A 23,498-nucleotide genomic window follows, 5' to 3' on the forward strand; every position below is an offset into this window, starting at 1 on the left:
CTTACTTCTACCTACTCGTCGCCCCCCCCCCCCCCCTTCAGCTGCCTTGTGTGCGTGAGCTGCATTAAAGCGTGTTCATCACTAGGAAGCCATTCTCCCCATGACAATGATAAAACAGCATCAGCAGAACTGCATGTACTGCTCACAGGAGCCAAATGGACCAATTTAAGGAAGCGTCACAATGAAAAATGATAGTATGGCAGAAGGTATTATGCAGCAAAGGCTTGCGGTCTGAAGAGTAGAAAAACAGCAATGCAAAATGTGTCAGGGAAGTTTACACCATCAACAGGCTGCTTATTTTAAAATGACATCCTTACGGTGCTTCATAATGGACCGAATGATAATGAATGAACTCATGGGCGTTATTGAAATTCATTAGCACAACTGCTTTGTTTTAATGTCTAGCTTTTCCAGTCTTAAAGACACAGACCTATGGATAATTTCAAAACACTGCCTACACAAAGCCTGTGGTTACTTCCTCAGTGTAAGAGGCCAGCAGCCAGTCTGACAGTATGAAAGCCAGATTAATAAAATAAATGTATCAATTAAACTAGCAAATAATAATGAAACACTTAACAACAGTAAATAAGACTAACACATAATGCTAAATTAGTACTCAGCCCATGTTTAATACAAAAATCAATCTGAGCTTCAATACAACAGAATTTAGAGTGGAAACAGACAACCTTTCAACATTTGAAAGCAACCAGATGACATTTTAATTTTGGAGTGTTGGTTGGGACAAAGTTTAGTCTTGTGAAATCAAAAACCTTATCAGAGTGTTCAATAATCAGTAAAAATTCTGTTCTTACTTGGTTGAACAATAAATGTAGTCCAGCCTCAAACCAGGACTTCTGGCTCCTGATGAGACTTTGAATCCTGCGGCTGACAACATCTTACCATCTTCAAAAGAGGCTTCACATTTCTTTTATCAACTGGATCTCACATCTTATGGCAGCATCAAACACAAACGCAACACCAACTAATCTGAGGCACAAAAAAACACACCACTGAATTGTAATGAGGTCAGCATGTTGCTTCATCAGAGAGTACCTGACACTTCTTCTGCTGCACCTCAAGAACATTGAGCAAGACATCCAGCCCTGAAGACATTTAGCAGCATCTCTCTCTGTGTGTCTGTCATCCCCTTTAGTAGTTTTCCCTGAAAATCCCTGGGATATCCTGGTGACTCGAGAAACTAGACAAGGTCATCATTAAACTGACATATTATAGGAACATGAAATTGGTTCTCAATTCACTTTGGTTTATAAAAAGCTAGTCTAATAAAATCTAGAAGGGCATCAATTAATTAAACCACTGCCCTCCATACATATCATGACATACATTTCTCAACATCCCCAGCCACTAAGTGTATTAATTAATGCAAGGTTAATTGTTATAATTTAACTGAGCTGCAGGTTAATCTGCCGTCGAAACCAGCAGAGCCAACAAGAGGCAAGAAAATAAGCTTTTTGCTGCATTGCACCTGCCCAAACGCGCTCAACTTTAGCCGGGGAAGTGGGGCTGTCTGGTCCCGCTGCCGTGTGACTAATCCTCTGAGGTCGTGAGGGTGGAAAGACCGCTCAAAACACACACACCAAAATGAAAAACAAGGAAAAGACACAACGATCATTAACTGGAGACAAGCCGGTAGCGACTGACTGTGCCATATGTCAGAGAAACACGGTTGGTGTGGTTCCCGGTGCGTGGCCGGTTGACCTGCGGAGCGGCGGTGTCTTACCTGGTGGCCGCGGAGAGAGGCGAGCTTCCGGCGGCAGGGGAGCACGGGGGACCGGGAGAGTACCGGGATCAGCGGAGCGTGTGTCGGTGTGTGCGCCTAGGCACCGTCTGAAGGCAGAGCACCACATCCAGGGTGTTCCCAACAAGAGGGGGCGTGGTGTGCGTGTGTGTGTGTGTGTCACAAAAAGGCTTATTTATCTTATTCCTAACTATGCGACAGTTTTTTCCCGCTCTAACTCAGATTGTTGTTTTCTTCCCTAATGACCCAATTAATCCGGGTTGTTACTTTATATACTGCAGTGCTGGGCTATAAAGAGGTTCAGGGAAACTCCTTCCTGTCACCGGGCGAACATTATGTATTATGGATTCCCCTGCTCAAATCCTCTGGGAGTGTGTTGCTCTCCTGCAGAGTGACAGTTTAATACTGTGTGAAATAAATGGGTTGGTCATGCTCAACTTGACAAGCAGAGCCGTGAAAAGAGATGGTGATGTGGGGGAGAAACACAATAAGAATACCTTATTCCAGATCAATACAGGTTGCTATACAACCAGTTTGTCTGTGCTGTTGTCAGTCTGGCCTGATCTTCAACGGTGGCCTCTTTTCTTGCTTTTATAGTGCCACAGTTGTTTAGTTTTTATATAGGATGTTGCTTTCTATGTAGCATGTTGGCAATGCAATATAATGATGTCCTGCATAACACATCACAACGTTGTATAACCCTTGTTTCAAATCACCATACGTCACATTGCAACATTTGAATTAATGATTGATGTTCTATGTAATAATCTTTGTGTCAAGAGATGATGAAGCAGTCATTAATCAACTTTGCTCATGTAAAATAAATAACCAATACCAAAAAAAGTGTTGATTAGTGTGTTCATAATGAAAGAGTTATTTTTAAAACAGAATTACATATTAAAATACAATTTAAAATAAAGATGAATATTTAAATACATGTTATCGTGTTGATGTAGAGGTTGTAGTGCCTGGCTTCACCACAGGGGGGCGACATAATAAACCCAGTAAGATGTGTCTGTGGTCTTTGACTCTGGACAGTAGGAAGTAAACAGGAAACGCAAACCGGCGATAATAAAAATATCGGACAAACAAATACCTCTGTGTCAGTAGAAGTGATGGAGGAATATAACCCTGTAGATGAGGTGAAGTTTTTTTCTGAATTACATTTAATTCACTGTATAAATCTACAAAGCTAAAATAAAAAGACGCCTCGGTTAGCTCTATCGTTAGCTCAGTGTTGCAGGCTGTTTCCATTTGGGTGTGGTCCCTGTCGTTTCATTCATAATAATGTAACTACATTTATAAAATAAGTAGCCTATTAACGTCAGAAACAGCCAGCAACAGTGACATTATAAGCATTGTTATTATTATATTGTTAATATTCCTACTAATTTAAGTAATAATAAGACTGCTACCAAATGTAACTGGTATTTTGTATATAATGTGTACCCATTTCTGTCTTTTATTTGATTAACTATAAGTTTAATTTACACGTGTATTCATTGGTGAGTAACTTAGGTCTTGCATTCTGTAGTTTGACTTGTTATCATATGACAGTGATATACTGTAGGCTTTTTGCATTTTTTTCTAAGTTAGTGAAATAAATCTCCGTATGTTCTAGTCTTTATTATAACGCTCCTTAAAAAATAGATATATACTTACCTACTCTGTAAATACTGTTAGTTATTGTACACCTGCTTATGGGATTTGTGCTAGACTACAACACCTCTTTGCATTTGTGAGGCCAATTTGATCTCTTTCACAGATTGACCATTATATATAACCAGAAAAACAGTCTATAAGATGGATTCTCCATGGAAAAATACAAAATAGAACAAGCATGATGCCACAAACTTACTTTGTTAATTCTTTGTTTTGATTGTCTGTAGGTTGCCTTCAATGCCGATGAGGTCAATATCTCAATTAAAGAGGTAACTTTTTAATGACTGTTAACATCAAATAATTGTATTTACTGCACATTAAAGTGATGAGTGTGCTTGACCTTCTCTGTGTGGTGTTGTCTCAGTGTGTGGAAGGTGTTATTGGTGGAACAGATTACAACCAGAATAAAGTGAACCAGTGGACGGCCAGTATCGTGGAGCACTCTCTGACTCACCTGGTGAAACAGGGGCGGCCGTTCAAATACATAGGTGAGGAAACTGCTCATCATAAACAATAACATGGAGAAAACTCAGGATGCTATGTTGACATGTGGAGCTTCTTCTTGACTCATGAATACTCTCTGTGTTGTGTTACAGTAAACTGTGCGATCATGCAGAAGAGCGGCGCTGGTCTCCACACAGCCAACTCCTGCTACTGGGACACTACCACTGATGGTGAGAAATGACTGATAACTAAATGTGTTTGATTTATAGGAGGGATTATAATTCTCTGTATACATATCTTTTTCAATCAGGAAAAAGCAAACAAGATTATAAATTTGGATACGAAATGCTAGTATTTTTATGTTTTCTATTATTTTCTATTGTATACTGTTTATTTATGTACAGTACGACCAACCCGATCACAGCTTTATAACTTCAGGTTTCCTACATTTCTCCCACTCCAATCCAGAAAGCCCCCCAAAAAGCTGGAACTTATTTAGAATATAATTTAATAGTGGTATTAGTATTAATTTAGTGGTAATGTCTGTTGATCAATTTGACTAGATTAATAGTTCCAGCTCTAATTGCTGTGTTTGAAAACACTTAGAGAATTAATTTAGGAGTAACTGAATAACTGACACCACTAGAAATAAAATACTTGTTTGATGTGGACGTCTGCGTCATCTCTTCTGCTCGTTTGTCTTCCAGGAAGCTGCACAGCCCGGTGGGAGAACCGCACCATGTACTGTGTGGTCAGTGTGTTTGCTGTTGCTGTGACACTGTGAGCTGCTTTCTCTCCGCCATGTGTGAAGCTTGAAATGACACCGTGACCAAGAAGATCCTCTGATGATACCCCCTGTTTGTAGAGTATTTCTCCCCACAGCCTGAAACAACCGCACGCCATGATAAAGAGTCATGGTTTTAGTCCACGGCATTTCTCTGAGAAAATGTGGAATTCTAGGGACCTGGTGAACTCAAACATTCATGTACTTTGATTAGACGGCCAGTCTTCGGAAGTGAAAACTAAATATTTTCTCTCTTTATGTCCGAATTGTTGTTATATGTGCATAATGTAAAACTGTAATAGTTTATAGCCATGCCACCATGAAGGCTCTGGGGATGGCAGTGTCAGTTTTTGGAGTAAATGTAATGAAATGTGCTAAACACACATTCAAATCCTCCTCAGGATACACTGCAATACTGTAATACTTAAGAAGAGCCGCACAGGGCTGCTAACATGGCGGTAGACTCTTCATCTCGTCTTCATTCCTCTTCTTCAGTACATTCCCAAATAAAACCGATGCCGTCCAGAAGTTTGGTATTGAAGAAAATGCTAAATAGCTACCTGACGTCTTGTATACAGTGGCTCTACTAGTCTGCATTCATGTTTTAATGATTTCAATTGATTTATATTTATTGCAGATATGTGTGTGCATTTTTCAGTATGATGGAGTTTAATGGTCAAAGCGACTAATGCACTTTTCCTGGAATTCATCCATAGAAATCCTGAAATTCTTCTGTAAAATTGAGTTAATGAAGGCTGTGTAATAAATTAATTTATTGTAACATCTCCAGTGCATTCGTTAATTGTTGCAGTTGCATCCGAGTGAGAGTTGATCCCTACGGAGAACTAAAGGTACTCAAGGTGCAGTTTGGTTTTCTGTCCACTAGAGGTCAGAACAGGACTATATTTGGTAACTGCATCGGCTGAAAATAAGACAAATATGAGAATGTTCACATATAGATATAAATGTATTATTGTTTTAATGACTTTTATCTTGTTCTTTTGAGGATGCTCCTTGTGTACAATAGATTTCTCATCTTTTTTGGCACATCTAATTTGTACAAACATAAGGAGCACTCGTTTGATACCCGGGGTTTTCATCCCTCTGCAGATACATTGCAAAAAGGACTAGGTGCAAAAACAAACAACACTGACATTGTCTCCCTTGTACACACACTATTTCACAATAAAGGTTGAAAATAAGCAAAGATACAGGTTACAACTAAAACAAATTCCATTAGATATAAACTATTTCAGTGTGCATTTTGTGTAAATATTCTAACTAGTGAGACGCACAGATACAGAGCTGACGGACATAACAAGCATGAATTAGAAAAGCACATATATCCAAACAAAGCATTTCACATCACTGCAGCCATTTCTGTTCAACAGTTGAACCAAAGCCACTTAAATCGTTTTTGTAAACGTGCAAAACTCATTATTTGGAGACGTCGGTGTCTTACAGTTAACGTGTGAACGAGCACTTTAAAACAGTATGTTGATATTCACATCTCTTCGCCAAGCACAGACACATCACAGAAGCAGCGCGTGTTGATGATAAAGCTCTCATCAAGAAGTAAAAAAGCTGATTGCTTGCAGCCATAAAACTAGAGGGAGGGGTTCAGAAAACACCCTGTACAAAACAGGCCCCCCCCCCCCGCAGAGGTTCATCTGATGCTTCAAACGTGCACACCTGCATGCCAAATAGAGATCCTAAATACAATCAAGTCATATGCATGGTGCCTTGGGATCAGTAATGCAGCATATACGTGGACACAGTCTCCAAAGCGTGAGAAGTAACTGTGTTGCCCGTGTTTTTATTAGAGTAAAGGCTGCAGGGTGAAGGGTTTGGATGTTAGATGAGCACCACCCCGGCTTCTTCGTTGCATGTCCAGGTATAGAACACATTAGCTTCTTGTTGATTAACAGTGGTAGAAAACAGAGTTGAGATGGACATAATGAAAAGGGGTCAACTCAACTCGCCAAAGAGATTCACATGGCACTTAAAAAGGTCACAGAGGGTATGATAACTGTCAGTGGCTCCTCCAGTGGATGCTTTAAGCATTGCAGGATACACTGTGGTTAATGTCCCCGTTGATTCCAACACAGATGCTATTGCTCACTTTATTGGGAGAGTCGCAGACTGTATCATTGAGCATGTCATACGTTGTTTCGTTAGGCATGTCGTCGGTGGTGTCGCTGGATGTGTCCTGGGCTCCGTCATTGGCTGGCTCTTTACGTGTGGGGGGACATGGTGACTTTCCTGTGGGCCTGTTCTGTGGTGAAGCAGAGTTGCATGAGAGACAGAGGAGAGAGGAGCAGGTCCAGAGGCCCTGGGTCATGCTGGAGGAGAAGAGCCTCCGACACGGGTGACAGAACTGGTAGAAGACCAGCATGAAGAAGATGGCGATGCCGTAGGCGAGCAGCAGCAGCAGCACCAGCAGCGGGGCACAGATGAAGTTGTACACCTCAGTTTTATACATGAACCACAGCAGGAGCAACGAGGCGTTCTCCAAAAAACGCAGCACGTAGTACACGGCCATGCGGTACCAGTTCTGGGACTTATTGATGAGGTCCGGGTCGCAGAGCTTCACCTGCACAGCGGACCAGCAGAACATGTTGATGCCGGCATAGAGGAAGGTGAGCAGGCAGAGCACGATGGTGGTTCCCACCCTGGACAGAGTTTTCTCTATATTCTCAGGGAACGGAGAGTGGCTCAGCCAGAACAGGATCCAGGGGTAGAAGAAGAACACTATGAAGTTGAGCAGAACCACAGGGAGGATCCAGAGCTGCAGCACAGAGCTGAACAGAACCAGCACCACCACCCGACTGGCGATCTCAAAGCTCCTCCACAGGAAAATGCACATATAAGCCACGGGCCGGACGTCCACTTCATAGTCATCGTATTTGATCTTAATGGCCAGGATGTTGCAGCGCAGCGCTCCATACACGATGGACAGGAGCGAGATCACCATCAGCGTGCCTGGTAGTGAAGAGACAGAAATATCAAGACAAAATATGAGTTTCACTTATTTGCTATGCATTGTTTTTGTCTTTGTAAGGCAGCTTCTTGAAATACCATTACATGCATCGTATCAGAGGAGTACTAATATTTTTGGTAAAAGATATGAAGAAATAATACCTGAAAATTACACAGATGCCTATAAATACATTTACAAATCTTCAGTGAGAAGTATTCAAAATATTATAATACAGTTTACAAACACACAAATTCAGCAGAAAACCTTTATACCATATTTTGACATGTTCGTTATTTTTATCACACCTTGTTATTGTAAAAAAAGGCAATGATTCTGTTTCAAGAAGTCTTTCAAATAAATGTTTATGGTCAAAAGACCTTAATTGTTTTCTCAGCTTGTCTCTACGTGATATATAAACAAAGTGTATTTAAATAACCATGCCCAGTGTATTCACTGAAGAATAAACAATCTCCTGATGGTAGAAACATTCACACTAGTTTTGCTTGTAGTCTGTTTTTCACATTAAAAGTCTTATTTCAGACACGTTTCCATTGTGACATATGGGGGAGAATATCAAAAATATACATATTCCAAAGATTAAGTAAAGCAAATATGAGACTCTAGTTGATTCAGTCTCTTTAGTATAACATTAACTCTTAATGTTTCCATGTGCAGAGAATAGGGATCGAAACAAAAGAGAGAATTTGGGACTAAAAGACTGAAACTGTGGATGAATGATTCTACTCATAAAAATAGCTTCAAATTAGCTTTGGATAAACTAAAACAGGACTGTGGAGCACCATCACTGAAAAAACACCTTTAAGGTAGCTTTTAATTGCTCGTATGATTAGGAGGAATGATTGTAGCAACGTGTGGAATGTACATATGGGCTTTGGTGACGCTCTCCTTGAAAAAAGACCTTCAAGCTCCCATTCATCAAATGGAGGCCGTTAAACCGGTCAGCGTGAAATAGAAGTGTCAGACCGCCGGAGCAGAGGAAGAACGATTTATGTAATTATAACATATTTTATCTTGTCCTTGTTCAACGACCAGATGTCCTGGTGTGACTTTGTGTGAACTCTTACTAAATCTCTCAGAAGGGAAATAAAAGCTGGCTGCTACAGAGAGTTGGACAGCCAGTTCTGCAGCGCCTGGTCGAGGGAAACACCATATTTGCCATCCTCGGTATCAGAGAGGCGGTTACATAACACCACTTTGACTCATGAAAACACCATCCTCTTATGTCAAACATGGCACTTAGCTGATCAGCCCACACGGTGAAGTGGATTGATGTAACGCGTGGCCAGACAATTAAAATGTGACACATTAAAGTACACGCTTCCTCACCTCTCCCGATGGACACCCCCTGCTGCAGGGCGCAGATGTAGAGCTGCAGGGTGAGCTGGGGGGCCGACCCCAGGAAGGCCTGAATGACAGAGGAGCGGGCGAAGGCTGCCCGGTGTGTGAACAGCTTCCCCTCCGCCTGCCCCACATGCCGCTCCACCTCCTCAGACTGACCCCCGCGAGGTATCTGCTTCTTCCTGGTGATGCTGACATACGGCTCCTCCACACGGCCCACACTGCCATAAATACAGAACGCCTCCAGACACCTGCGGGAGCAACAAGAGAGGGAGAGCATTCAGAGTGGCAGAATGAACGAGGACACACAGCACAGCTCAGGATTAATAGTCCTGCAGGTATTTATCATAAAGCAGTGTGGGATGGAAAGGCACAAAGTCCATCATATAACTACAATGAGGGAAACATGATCTCATTCAAATAGTTATCCAAATATGATAATATTACAGTTTACAAACACAGAAATTCAGTAGAAAAATTTAAGAAACACAACTTTTGTTCAATATTTTTACATGTAGTCGATTTTATTTTTTAAATCGGGACTTGTTCTTGAACCTCTCTTATTTAGAGTCGATGTATGCCTGTAAATCACAAAAAAGTCAATAATTCTGTCTCAAAAAGTCTTTCAAATCCGTTTTTATGGTCAAAAGACATTCATTGTTTTCTTGTCTCTACTTGGTATACAAACAAAGTTTCTTTAAATAATCCTGCTCAGTGAATTCACTGAAGATTAGACAAACTCCTGAGGGTTGAAACAACATGCAGGTGCTCCTAGAAACATTCACACTAGCGGTCATCTCTCCTCCTTTTCACGTTGGCCATTCAAAATCTTATTTCTAACACATTGTGAACTATGGGGGAGAAATGTAATTTCTGACATTTAGGTACAGTTGGTTTAATGTAATTTATAATAGATGGTGATCAAACAGAGTGTTCCTCATATACAGTCAATTGCTTACGGCTCTATGACAGCAAATCAACTATTTTACTTAAACTCTGGATAACATCTGAAATACTCTCAGTACAGCTTCAGCCAGATTACTTGTAGAGTACCCTGCAGCAGTAGATAATTGAGTTTGCACTGAAGGATAATAGTATTTATTTAAGATCATTTGGTTTCCCTTAATGGCTTCCCTGGAAGACGTCCATCAAACAGCTCTCTAAAGGGAGGAGGGTGGTTTAGTGGGCAGAGATGCGCTTGTATTTATTTATTCATCTATTCATTTCCAATCTTTCTGTGTTTCTTTTCCTTGGTTACATAACCTTAACCATGTCAATTTTTTGTTCATTTTAGTTATTTTGTTCATATTTTGCATTCTGTTGCACTGAAGCTATTCATTATTGACTAATGTTTAGTTTTTTTGTGTATGTGTTTTGATCCGTAAAATGTTAGAAAATGGTAAAACAATGGCCGTCACAGTTTCCAAGAGCACAAGTCGATTCCGCATTCTGGAAGAACAACAGTCCATTAGCAAAATATAAATCCACAAAAACTCACATTTGGGGAGCTGGAAAATGAAATGTCTTGTCACGGTAAAATGTTAAAAATATTAATGGATTTGATGAATTACTCCCTTTAATGGACTCAGCTCTTGGTGCTTTAGTTATGAAGTTCAATAGAGCTCCATAGGATGCATTATTGATGGGTTCAGAACTAGCCTAGTAAGACTGGAGGGGATCGTTAACAGGTATTATCAATCGTTATTATCTATTGGTACATGTACGCCAGCAATTAGCTCTCTGTCAGGGTAAGTCAGGTCGAGGTGAGTTCAAGGCAATAAATCAGTGAGGGAGGAGGATTTACACCCAGGGGTGCTGCGGGACAGACTGAAGCAGACATCAGCTGGAGTGACACGCATCAGTGACTTGATTCAATAATTTAAATAAATAAAAGTGGAAAGGTTTTGAGTGAGTCAGCAGCTTTTCAGATGTTAAAGAAAATACCAAAATCCCATTCAAGGATGAAGAGATAGAAATCAGTCACACGCTGCGTTTCTGCTGACCTCAGCATGCTGTAGAGAAGATGTGTCTCTTAAGATGGAGTGGATGCAAACAACAGACAGATATCGTATCTCACCGTAGCTATAAGCTATTTATTCCAATTTAACCCTCAGTTTCTACTTGTAAATCATGACCCAACTGTAGGGTTTCCTTCAGGTCAAAAAAAGGTTTAAAGCATCTCAAATCTGTTTGTTTTTTTGGCCCTCACAGTTTGGTACACCCTCACAGCTCATATTTGAGTTTTCAGCAGCAGAAGACACTTGTTTTCAGAAAGAAAGCTCTGAAAACATTACATTATCTGCTCTGCCAAAAACAGCAAAGAGACACAATTAGAGACTAGCTTCTGAACGTAGTGGGGCAATAGACAGCAAAAGAGAGAGAAACCCGAAACAGAGAATACATGATTATTGGGCTAACATTCCCCAGGTGGCTACAAACACCACTTCCAAGGAACAATAATGTTGCTCCATAACAGCTTGATGTATAAATAAGCAACCACTGCTAACATTTTCACCACATCATCTTAAATGTCGCAATGTCAGCGATGACTTAACATCTTGTTACTAGTGACAAAAGACTTCTCATATTGCTTGTTGAAATATCTTTTAGGACTTAAAAAAAGACTATGCATTGAATAACTATAAGGGAACTCAGCACAGACCTACGCCCAAGACCATTTCCACAAGGGAAATAATGCCTCTATCCGCCCCATGCTTTGGACCCACACCAACCAGGCTCTTCCCTGAACCATGCTACACCCTTCCACCAAGAGGACATAATGTGTGTCTCATATGTTTTCCACAAAGTACAAATGTGTTATACCTTCATTAAAAACGTGATTAATTAAATATTACAACTGTAATTGCTGGACTCACAATGTTGCCTACCTCCCAGAAATGTTTATTCTTATTATTGGTGCACACATATCTCTTGTGTTGGTGTCATTTTTAAACTAATTGGCTATTAAGTTAGGTTTGATGTCAAAAGTCACGTCATGCTCGTACATGTTGTCTTGACCTCAGATTTTATATGATCCTAGTTTAAAACTTTGCACATACATAACCCTGCATTGTTACTTAAGACTATAGTAATTATAAGCTAAATGCATGTGTGAGTGCAGGGAGACTTTAAAAGGCTAAAATACATTTACTTTGCATTTCTTTTGTACATGGCAAGAAATGCACTTTCAGTATTCTCCATTTCTGTTTAGAGCTGTAAAAGAAGAAGTGATCACACTTGCAAAACATACACTTATAAGGAACTACAATAAGATATCTAATTATTTAAGGAACTTACTTAAGCACTGCTGGTATGACCCTTAATGATAGGGAATGTGTATATGTTAGAAGAAGTGTTGTTTTGGACGCAATAGAAGAGGAAGTGCAGCTGTCGGACAACATTTCCCTCCCTGGTTGTGTTGTTGGAGATAAGGAGCCGGCAGCGACATGTGCTATTCTTAGTTCTGCTTTTCACTAAAGAAAGATGTACAAGTCTGAACATTTATCTTCTGAAAAACACTTGAGGGGAAGCAGGCAGACGGGGTCAGACTGCAGGGAGTCTACATGCTGCGAGTGACGTGCGTTCAACTGGTCCTCCAGGGGAATACAACTAACATAAAAAACTAAAATATGAATATCTAGATATAACCGTCTATCAGTTGCTAAGTTTGTACTCAGCGGATCTTAATGAGAGGTGTTAAACCAGAAGTGCAACTAACAATCCAAATATTGAATTTATGATCATAAGAACAGAGAAAAGCTGCACACTTTACATTTGAGCTTGACTAACTGAGTTAAATGATCATTAATAAACTGAATGTACTATTCCCATGGTATTTAAAATGTCTGAAAATAGTAAAAACTGATTGCTAAAAGCCCAAATGTTTACAGTCAAACAGCTTGTTTTGTCCAGTAATACAGGAAATATACACATTTAAGATGTTTTTTTTTTAACAAACAAAAAAATCCAGCTTTTGATTAGTGACAGCAGTCTTTGCACCATGTATTAAAATGTTAACTTAAAAAATGGGATTTCCTCTTGAGAACTATTATTTGAACCTACTAATAACTGGACTCTCTTCTGTGTTTTGCCCAGGCATTGGTTATGTATTTTGTCTTTGTATCAAGTCCTATCAGGAATTATACACATATAGATCAAACTAGTTTGGTGACTTGCTCTTTGTCATGTTGTCCATTGACGCCTTCTTTCACTAAAATAAAGTGTATGGGAGCTAAAAAGTTTCCCATTTTGTATTCATCTACTTTTTATCTTTACTCTGCATCCAATGTTTTGTTTGTGATCTTCACGTTAACTGCTGCCATATGCCAACCTTTTTTTGTACTCAATCACACCTACATTTTCAATAAATCTACTGAAAAATGGCTTTGCATCAGGGCTGCGTCTAATAATTATTTTGTCACTTGACTCCCAAATAAAATCCTCTATATTCCCATATAAATAGTTGTTATTTTCTGTTTAAATAACCCAAATCTCAAAATATATTTAGTTTAGCATAAATTAAACATCCAAACGAAGCAAATTCTTACACATGAACAGCTGACGGTCTCTTGAAAATGCATAAGCCAAGTGATCGGCAAATCGACAGATCATTACAGCTTAGTTTACTTTACAGAAGATGAGATGGGTTTTCATCCACAGTTATTTCTACATCAGGCAGGATTAGGCTTCTATAGCTGAGGCAGATGGTCCATCCAAGTCAGGCCATGGCTTACACCATGTATATATGTAAAAACCAGGCCTATTGTAGTTTACAGCAGATGTTTTAAAGGGTCCTCAACCAGTGTGTCAGCCTATTCTTCCTCGTGTGTGATTCAATGTCCCTTCAGACAGAGCAGCCATGCATAAATCAGACCCAGCTGAGGATGATTGAAACTGTGTAGGGGGAGGAGGAGATCTTATTGAAAGGAGCCTACAAAACAGTGGTGGCTGCCAGCTGTGTGGCTATGCATGTACATCGACAGGAATATTGATCAGCGTTGTATTTCCCAACTCTATCGCACACACATCCACTGCATCAGCATGCAGGCAGACAAAAGGCCGAATAAATGAAAACAACAGCATGTGCGAAAGCATTAATCAAACCGTCTGTAAGCAGCTTACGTGCAAACAGTCCGGGCTTCTTTTTAACCACACACATTACGCATGGACACCTAGATGTTTGGTCACGTGACACGGTGATTAGGGCCACCATGGCATCTTCATGAAAGAGAAATAAACAAGGCAGCCCTGACCTGACGATGGGTCCGAGCTGCAGGATGTGCAGCAGCAGCACGAGCGGTCTGTCCCGGCCCAGGTCCCGGTGGATGAAGGTGAGGGTTAGCTGCACGAGCACGGATGGCACGAGCGTGAAGAGGAGCGTGAGCCCCTGCCAGATCTGGTCCCCGGCGGAGCGGTACGTGGAGCTGAGGTACAGCGCTGCCGTGGTCTCAGCTGTGAACAGTGACACCGACACAAAGATGGAGCTGGGGAGGCGCATCCTCACTCACTCCGCCATCTGGGGGACGCGGCTTGGCTCGGGGTCCGCGCAGCCATACCGGGCTCCCTGCTGGGCGGTCAGTGGATCTCCGGCCGGAGGTGTTGATCCAGTCAGGCTCCCGCCGCTGAACTGCAGTGTTGAGGCATACAGGATGTTTTCACACGCAGCTGTTGTCCCGCAGAGAGTCTGCAGGGGGCGCCCGTAAGTAAGAAGAGACGCCCTGCAGACAGTATGTTTTTAATGTGGCTCAGACACTCGAGCGTTGTTTTACTCATCAGACAATATTTATTTTTACTGTTACAGAGAGCCTATTTCCAATATTTGCATTGTGCTTTCCTTGCTATACTTGGTTACTTCATTGATGATGTGTTCAGGAGCATCGAAAAGCTGTATCTTATCAGTCAGACTGTGTTTTAATAAAACGTGTTCCTTCATATTCTGCATTTTTTCAATTAATTGAAATATAATAGTGCAATGTAATATTGTTAAATAATGTTTGTCATTCTTGTGTTATATGTAAAATGTTTCAATGAAGGAAACTTTTCTCCTTTAATTTTAAAGCTGTTGTTCCTTCTTTCCCCCAAATAACCTTTTCCCAAATATTTCTAAAACTGGGAAAACCGTTCTATAAACATGCTCAAAATAACTTAATAAGTTGTTCCAGTAACAGATATATTTGCGAAGGTGTTGACAAGCTGTTGAATTAATTATATTACAAATCACCTGTGAAAAATCAATAAAAAGTCCTACATAAGAAGTATTACACAGTAGCCTACTCTAGTATTTATTCACATAAACCACACAACTAAAATACACAAAAGTAATCCTCACACCAATGTATTGTTTTACTCGTGTAAAAGGTTTAACTTGTAGCAACACATTAGCTACAGAGAGCTAGAGTATTTGCTAGCTTAATTAGCAGTTAATCTACAGTAGAAAACGTTTGGTTAATTGGGTGCAATCCTGTTGGGTCATTACAAGAACAAATATTTTTCCATAAATCAAAACTTTTTCTTTTTCTCTCAGATTTCAGCTCAGCGTCTTGACCAGCAGATGGCGACAGAAGCCTGCAGGCTACTGTCGGCCTGCAGGCTTCTGTCCATGGTGCTGAAAGAAACGTATTTAGTAAACAAATCAATTGATTTAATCTAAATGGGAGTTTTTTAAATGTAGCCCAATTACTTAATAGCATTTCAGGGCTCATTTTTGGTATAGTAGTTTACAGTGTTTCCATTTTCTGCTACTTTAGTAATCTGCTTCTGTACGTTTAGAAAATATGTCATCTTAACCCACTATATGTATCTGACAGATGTAGTTACTTTGCATATTAAGATGATACATTAACATTTGAATATTTTTCAAAATACCACACATGAAATCGGACAATCTACTAATGTCATAAATGATAATACGTCAAACTCCAGGGACGAGTACGAGTCCTTTTACTTTGATACTTTAAGTTCATTTCTTTATTATTTGTACTTGTTGTAACCTGTAACCATGCACTGTGCTAGATGTTTTTCTATGTTGGCAAGAATAACCTATATTCCAGCCTCTTCGCAGATTTGAAGTTTTACCAACCAAAACACACAATAATTTCCTAGAGTAAAACATGATTCATCGCTGTGTTTTGAACCCCTAGCACATGAAATATACAGATGTATGTGTTGTATGTGTTCCTTACTCAGGTCACACTGTGGGTCAATTCCAAAATGTAATTATCTTAGTCAAGGTAGTGTGAAAGAGGCTTAGAATAACCTTTTAACTTGAAATGAGATTTATTTTCCCCAATCACAAAGACATATGCAGATGGAAATACGATGAATGCCAGTGACATGAATATGGAAGCAGATGTCAGCTTGTGACTATAACTAATTGAATTTCTGACAATTTAAAAGGGAAATGATTGCAAATTGAACAAAGACTTTTCGATGGGTTTATTTTGAAATGGAAAAACATGAAGTCTGAGGATAATGGAAAGAGAGAGAGAGATGTTGAGGAGGTCGATTCGACATCAAGGGAGAACAACAGTGGTTGCAGTTGCGCTCAGAGCTCTGAAAAAATCAGTTAGTTCAACGTCATCTATCCACATAAGACTTGAAATAGCAGGCAGTAGAATAAGTATCAGCTTCTAGATTCTGTTCCTGTTTGTGAGTTCAGAAAAAAAAGCATGGTTCTAGTCCAAGCAGCCATTTTACTTTAATGTTTTTCGGTCACATCATACGTATTTGGGGTGGAAATACTTTTGAGAATGACCAACTCTTCAGCCATTTTGTTCATACTTGGCTACAGAAGAGTGTGGCAAATTAAAATGATTTAAGTCATGCTGAGAGATGCATATTTTCATCTCTGTTATCTCCTGCTTTGATACAGGAAGCTTAATTTGCATTTATATGAGAAAATGATTTTGAGCCCAATTGGCACAACATGATGCATGAGCAAATAAAGTCTGCAGTGTGTATCAGGGACCTTCAACAATGTGTTCAGAAATTTGAAAATAAAAAAACACAATGTTTTTCAAAGATTTGACATTTACTTCCACACCTCACTTTATTTTCAAGTGAGCATTGAAGGTCAGCAGCAACATTCTTCACAGCAAGGTTGTGCAGCTCTTTATAAATTGACTGTGATTTTTATGAAGATTGATTATTTACAATTTACCAACATAAGATACTCTCAGACAATAAGGTAATGATGACAGGCAGACCATAGTTCCCTTTGAAGGTATTGATACTTTATTTTAATCAAATAATTAGAAAATACATTTGTGTTTTAACTTAGGCTATACTATGTTTAATCAAGTAGTTAAAGAGATTTTTATACCAATACTTTGTTTGATGATTTCCATTTTCTACTACTTTATAATTCTACTATGCCATATTATGCTAAATTATGTAAAGTTACATTTCATTAAGCCCTAAGTGAAATTTACCCAGCAATATAAAGAAAATAGTACAAACCATTACCAGCTGCATGGACACATTAAAAGCATCACCAATTGTAATGAATCAACATAATATACACTTTTCTGAAATGGACCATTGAACATGATGTGTAATTTTACTTTTTGTTCTACAGTCTGCACTGTGGTATTTTGCTTAAAAGCTCTGAATACTTCTTCCACCACTGCTTACTGTAGGGCAGAGAAGCCTGAGGTACTGCAGATTTACTTTATGCAGTTTATTTTTACATTTCAAGAACTAGAAAAGTATTCTTTATGATGAGGTTTTAGTTTGAGAGGGGTCAAGGAAGTTGTAGAAAACGATCTTTTTTTTCTTCACCAGCAAGGAGGTACAGAAGAGCAGGCTGAAGTTGCCCAAGCAACAGGTAATTTGCCTTCCTTTGGTGGAGATGCCCATTCAAATATAAACCAACTTCATACAATGTCCACTTACGTTGAAAGCACTGGCTGCTATACCCTCAAGAAAAGGCAACTCCAAATCTATCCAATCATAGGCGACCACTTTGCGCATTCTTGGACTTCTCCGCGACATTTGTGCATCAATTAAGTCTCAATTATGTTTAACAAGAGTTTGCCTCTCAAGAAAGAATAAGTCGTACATTACAAGACATGTTTCCATCATTTTGACGGCATGAAGCTCGTGAATGACGCACGCAGACGCAGTAGCAGGGGATCATAGCCCATAGTATATAAAGTCAGTCACAAAGGCAACCGTAGACACCACCAGACTTCCCCATTAAACACCTCTACCTGTACCGGCTGCTATGTCTCTGGAGGGTTCAGTCTTCACAGCCCCTGAGGACAGCGGGGATCCGGTCCTGAATGTCTCCACATGGGAGCAGCACCAGTACCATATCTGGCTCCCTGGCATCGGGATCGCTGCTGTCTACGGGATCATCATTTTCGTGGGTCTGGTGGGGAATGTCACGTTAATGAGGACGTGTCTGATGGTGAAGTCCATGCGCACGGTGCCCAACTTGTTCTTATCCAGCCTGGCTCTGGGGGACGTGCTGCTGCTGCTGACCTGCGCCCCGGTGGACGCCAGCCGGTACCTGGTGGACGAGTGGCTGTTTGGCCGCGTTGGATGCAAACTGATCCCGTTCATCCAGCTCAGCTCGGTGGGAGTCTCCGTGTTCACCCTCACTGCTCTCTCCGCTGACCGGTAACTCAGGCATGCTTTTCTAAAAGTGTTATTAGCTTATCTTCTTCTTGAGTCCTTAAAGCGTGAGTCTTCTTTAGATTTAATATAACAACCAGAATGGCATTTACTGATGCAACATGACATGAGGACTATACATATGATATGGGTAACACATTATGTTTATGCTCACACATTTACCCCCTTATGAACGTCTTTATAATGTTCTGGATTGTTTATGTTTATTTATCAAATTGGCTGTTCTGTTATCTGACAAGGCAAGGCAAAGCATCTGCACATTTTATTTGGAATGACTGTGTATATAAATGACTATAAATCCACCGACAGACCCAATCTCCGTTATCAGATATTTGTCTGTTTCCCCCATGAAATACTTATCATAATATCAGTGGAATGCAGTCTTGTTTTATCTTAACCTTTAATTATAGATTGTGCTTTATTTATTTATTGATTATAGAAATACTTTATCAAATATTAATCTGAATATCAGAAGTACATCCAAATTACATTATATGAGTAAAGTAGTGACCTTACATCAATAATGTCCTCTGCGTAGGGAAAGTGTATTCTTGTGTGTTTTTGACTTGCTGTTAAGTTGAGGGACACCCATACTGGTTCTCAAGATGATTAACAGATTAAAAAAGTAGAAGGTACATCAAAATGTGTTTATTTTGTCACAATGTTATCTAATCTCTGGTTATTTATTTCAGAATAACACAATGATAATATCTCTGAAAATGATTCAGATACTGCAAGGGAAAAAATAGTCTCTTTAGTAACACTGCAGGCAGTGACGATTAGTTAATTATTCCTTCTTCATGAGTCACATAGAACAACGGTATTTTAATTGAAGGGCAGAGCTACGGTATCAACCTAAAGAGAATACATTTTTTTTTAAATACAGAAGGGCAGAAAGAGATCTTCTTTTATTCTCAGCAGCACTTAGATTCTCGAAGCAAAAACAAACATTAAATATCAATGACTCATAAACCTTCATCCTTGATCTTTAACTCAAACTATCAAGGGGTTAAAAGGATCGACTGTGGTTCCTGATGAAAGACTAATTACATTTTCTCTCTCATTTTGTCAGATGAGCTATCAAAGTGAATTTGTATCTGCAGTTGAATATTAACTAACACTGATGCATCTATAGAATTGTTTATTAGTGTGTGTTGTAAATAAATAAAAGTAAATCTTTCTTGGAATAAAATAAGTATGTGATCCCTTTTCGGTAATAGGAGGTGCTCTAAACAATTACATATGTTTAACAGTTATTTTGACTTCTTTATGCAAACAGTCTTTCCACACAATGCCAAAATGTTGCCTCAATACTCCTCATATTCTTTTCCTCTCTGTTCAGGTACAGAGCTATAGTCAGACCTCTGGACATCCACAGGTCCAGCGCTACTCGCAGTATCTGTCTCCGAGCGGGGAGCATCTGGCTGCTCTCGATGAGCCTGGCCATCCCTGAGGCTGTGTTTTCCGACCTGCACACCTTCACCACCAGTCACACCAACGAGACATTTGTGACCTGTGCACCTTACCCCAGCGCGGGGGAGCTGCACCCCAAAATCCACTCCACTGCCTTCTTCCTCATCTTCTACATCATCCCACTCTTCACCATATCTGTTTACTACTGCTTCATTGCTCACAGTCTGGTCAGGAGCTCCGTGGATATCCCTGCTGAAGGAAACCTGCACCTCCAGAAACAGGTCTGAGAAGGTTCCTTATCCTTTTTCTTATTTATAAAGAGCCCATTAGAAACCACTCTCTAAACCATATTTGGTAAACCTACTGAGAGAAACTGATTTATATGATATCCTTATACAGACACGCAAAACTCAATGCAAAATGGCAATGCTATCATGATGTTAAGCAGCTATGACGTTTACTGCACCATCATATTTTAGTGAACAAATACAAAGGAATAGGTGACACTACAATCATTAAGATTCATCCTCTGAGGACCATGACAAGACAATCAAGCCAATAGCTTTTGAGATATTTGAGTGTAGATCAAAGACACAAGCTAATTTCTTCTCTCTCTACTCTCCCGGCAGATCAAGTCCAGAAAGCGTCTGGCCAAAACGGTGCTGGTGTTTGTCGGCTTGTTTGCCGTCTGTTGGCTGCCAAGTCACGTGATCTACCTGTACCGCTCCTACCACTACGACCAGGTGGACACCTCGCTGGGCCACTTCATCGCCAGCGTGTGCGCTCGCATTTTGGCTTTCACCAACTCCTGTGTGAACCCATTTGCCCTCTACCTGATGAGCAAAAGCTTCAGAAAACACTTCAACAAGCAGCTCCTGTGCTGCACTTCCCCCAGCCGCTTCAAAAGTCAAAACAGTGGAAGCACCAACATCACCACCGTCTGAAGGCAACTGTGTCCTCTTTAACATGATTACACATGTGCTTCACAGCAATGGAGGCATGTTCAGCATCTTTGCTCACACATGTTTACTTCTGCTTTAGAAGTGACAACCTCAGTGTGACTTGCTAGCGGTTTAGAAAGATTGGGTCGCGTTTGGTGGGATGAATGATAGGGGGTCGAGGAGAGGGATAGATGACGATTGTTTGGGGATGACCTCGGTCGAACAGAGTCAGGGTGTGTTAGAGTGTCTGGGATCATAGGAGTTGAGTCTCAGGGTGTGGGCACGTCTTGAAAGGTGTCATGCTTTATTATGCAAGCACTGCAGATGCGCAGATGTGAAGTCGCTTGACGATGTTACAAAAATGTAGAGAAAACATATGTTATCATTGCATGAGATTAATATTTGATAAAACATTTAAAAGTTCTCTCTATTGGCCTATTCTAAAATGTATATGATTGTGTAAAATAAATGTAGTTGTCGGTGCCTAATAGCTAAGTGTATAGGGCCTAACCACATGAGCAAGTCCCCACTTCAATTCCCATATGGTCGGACTGTTTACTGCACGTGCTTTTCCTATAGTCTTTCATCATATTTAAAAAAAAAAAAAACAGATTACATCAAGTGCCATTTGCAGTGGAAACCATGCATGAGAGGCCCGACCTTAGATTTGTGGTGCATGTTTCTATCTGCAAAAAGCAATATTTAAAAAAATGACTGCTAAATATATATAAAGCAGAAGGACCATCTGACATTTGATGTTTGTCAAATATTCTGAACATCTGCTGTTGTGCAGAGTAGAGAAGTTTTATAGGACATTTGTGAAATATTGAGTTATTAGAATTGTCAAATTTCAAAATACATAGACTTGTTCCTGTTAAATTGTGTGCTATTTAATGTTGGTTGGCCGTACCTCTGAATGTATACATATCTTTGTACTTTCTAAATTGTGTTTAATGTGGCTTTGTAATGTAGAGAGAGTTGCAACTAAGAATTATTCTCATTGTTGATTGACGTTGATTGTAAAGTCTACAAAATATCACAATTTTGGATTAATCTAATCGTTTAAGCTTTAGTATTATATTGTAGATAGTGGTTTTATATTGAAGCCACAATGTATGTACTATAACTGCTGTGTGAAGTGTTGTTTTGAATTGTCTTCACATGAACATCTTGATGTTTATATTTAATACAACTTTATCGAGATGTATGAGCTCCTGTGGCCGTAACTTTTCGAAAAGGGTTTTGTGATTGTAACATTTAGGCAGTAAAATCTCAATGAACAAAAACATAAAACCTTTTGTAACCTATCAGGTTTCTGAGATTCTGTGGCTCTGCTGCACATCAAAGTAAAAGTCTCTGCTGCATATCTGTTGCAAATTAAAGGGCTCTGCTGGATATATCTTTGCAAGTTGGAAGACTCTGCATATCTGACCTTTACCCACTCCAACACACATGAATAGAGCTCAGAGCAGAGGTGTAAATTAAATTAGATTTAATTTGAACACAGGACACAGACTCCGTCAATGCATAAGATAAGAAAAGGTTTATTTACTGCGTTCTATTGAATGAAGTTGGATGAGGGGAAAGGTCTGGCTGGTGGAGGCGAAAAGAAGATGGGAGCTGGTGGCTGGGGCAGTATAGAGAGAGAACTTGAGGACACAATTCAAGAGACAGGTGATGCACCATGTTTGCCTTACATTTTGAATGAATGGATGAATAATCTGATACAGTGCAGAGTAGAGGAGGGATGGATTGCAGGTGTGCAGTTTGGAGGAGTCTAGAAGCATGAAGCAACAACCCAGTCTCACAAAAAAACGTGTAATAACTACGTTGGTCCACAACTTGGGAGGTAGTATTTCTACAAAAACGCCTCTGAAATTGTAAGATCCCTATGTTTTTTTTCACCATTCATTCCAATGGCTGGCGTCTAATGTAAGTGATCTTCAATTTCTCCTGGAAAAAAAACATGGCCGAGAGGAGGGGAAGCAGCAGGCGGTTAGAGAAAGGAGAACTCCTCTCCTCTGAGCGGTCATTTTAAAGAGACGTCCATTAATGATGACAGGAGGCACAGCAGCACTCTGTTGGACAGACGTGTTCATGACGACTTATATATATTTACTTTTAATTCATTGAAAATGCGGTATAATGAGACAATAACAGGCTACAGATGTTGACATATATACACACGTAACACAATCAGAGACTGGATAAATCCCCCCCCCTCCTCTCTCTGGTCGCTGAAATGGGGAATTGAAATTACGGGCCAAAAGTTGTACAAGTATTAAAAGTAAGCATAGGACACCAAACCAGCTGAGACCCAGCTGTCCGCCGCATCTACGCACTGTACAACACACACCTACACACTGTACCACACACACACACCTATACACTGTACCGCACACACCTACTGCTCCTGCATAATCAGGCTACAGCCGTTGTGTATTTTATTATGTGAAGCTCTAAATGGTCTTAGAAAAATATCGATTCTTTGTTTGTAGATATCTACTAAACTACAGCANA

General features: G+C 40.0%; 4 protein-coding genes across 6 annotated transcripts in view; 2 read left to right on the forward strand and 2 right to left on the reverse strand.

Annotated features, from left to right (window-relative positions):
• sytl5 (synaptotagmin-like 5) overlaps positions 1 to 1,886 on the reverse strand; it is a 31,642-nt gene extending 29,756 nt beyond the window's left edge. Inside the window, exon 1 of one of the 3 annotated variants that reach the window (XM_010777235.1) lies at positions 1,742 to 1,886. The gene's annotated coding sequence lies outside the window, so the exon portion shown is untranslated. The remainder of the gene's footprint in view (positions 1 to 1,741) is intronic. The other 2 variants (XM_010777234.1, XM_010777236.1) reach the window with 2 other exon arrangements.
• Positions 1,887 to 2,778: 892 nt separating this feature from the next.
• dynlt3 (dynein light chain Tctex-type 3) lies at positions 2,779 to 5,460 on the forward strand. Its single transcript, XM_010777237.1, has 5 exons — positions 2,779 to 2,901; positions 3,649 to 3,690; positions 3,786 to 3,909; positions 4,018 to 4,095; positions 4,573 to 5,460. Exons 1-5 carry the CDS (start codon positions 2,875 to 2,877, stop codon positions 4,647 to 4,649), a joined length of 348 nt encoding a protein of 115 aa, XP_010775539.1. The 5' UTR covers positions 2,779 to 2,874; the 3' UTR covers positions 4,650 to 5,460.
• A 137-nt stretch (positions 5,461 to 5,597) lies between these two features.
• On the reverse strand, positions 5,598 to 14,990 carry xk (X-linked Kx blood group (McLeod syndrome)). Its single transcript, XM_010777238.1, has 3 exons — positions 14,241 to 14,990; positions 8,977 to 9,239; positions 5,598 to 7,631 (listed from the first exon to the last, which is right to left on the reverse strand). Exons 1-3 carry the CDS (start codon positions 14,483 to 14,485, stop codon positions 6,706 to 6,708), a joined length of 1,434 nt encoding a protein of 477 aa, XP_010775540.1. The 5' UTR covers positions 14,486 to 14,990; the 3' UTR covers positions 5,598 to 6,705.
• Positions 14,991 to 18,211: 3,221 nt separating this feature from the next.
• grpr (gastrin-releasing peptide receptor) lies at positions 18,212 to 21,449 on the forward strand. Its single transcript, XM_010777245.1, has 3 exons — positions 18,212 to 18,609; positions 19,967 to 20,318; positions 20,667 to 21,449. The coding sequence occupies exons 1-3, from the start codon at positions 18,212 to 18,214 to the stop codon at positions 20,979 to 20,981; spliced, it is 1,065 nt and encodes a 354-aa protein (XP_010775547.1). The 3' UTR covers positions 20,982 to 21,449.
• The last annotated feature ends 2,049 nt before the right edge of the window (positions 21,450 to 23,498 follow it).

Source organism: Notothenia coriiceps, unplaced genomic scaffold (assembly GCF_000735185.1).
Source record: "Notothenia coriiceps isolate Sejong01 unplaced genomic scaffold, NC01 NC01_scaffold00017893, whole genome shotgun sequence".
NCBI lineage: Eukaryota > Metazoa > Chordata > Actinopteri > Perciformes > Nototheniidae > Notothenia > Notothenia coriiceps.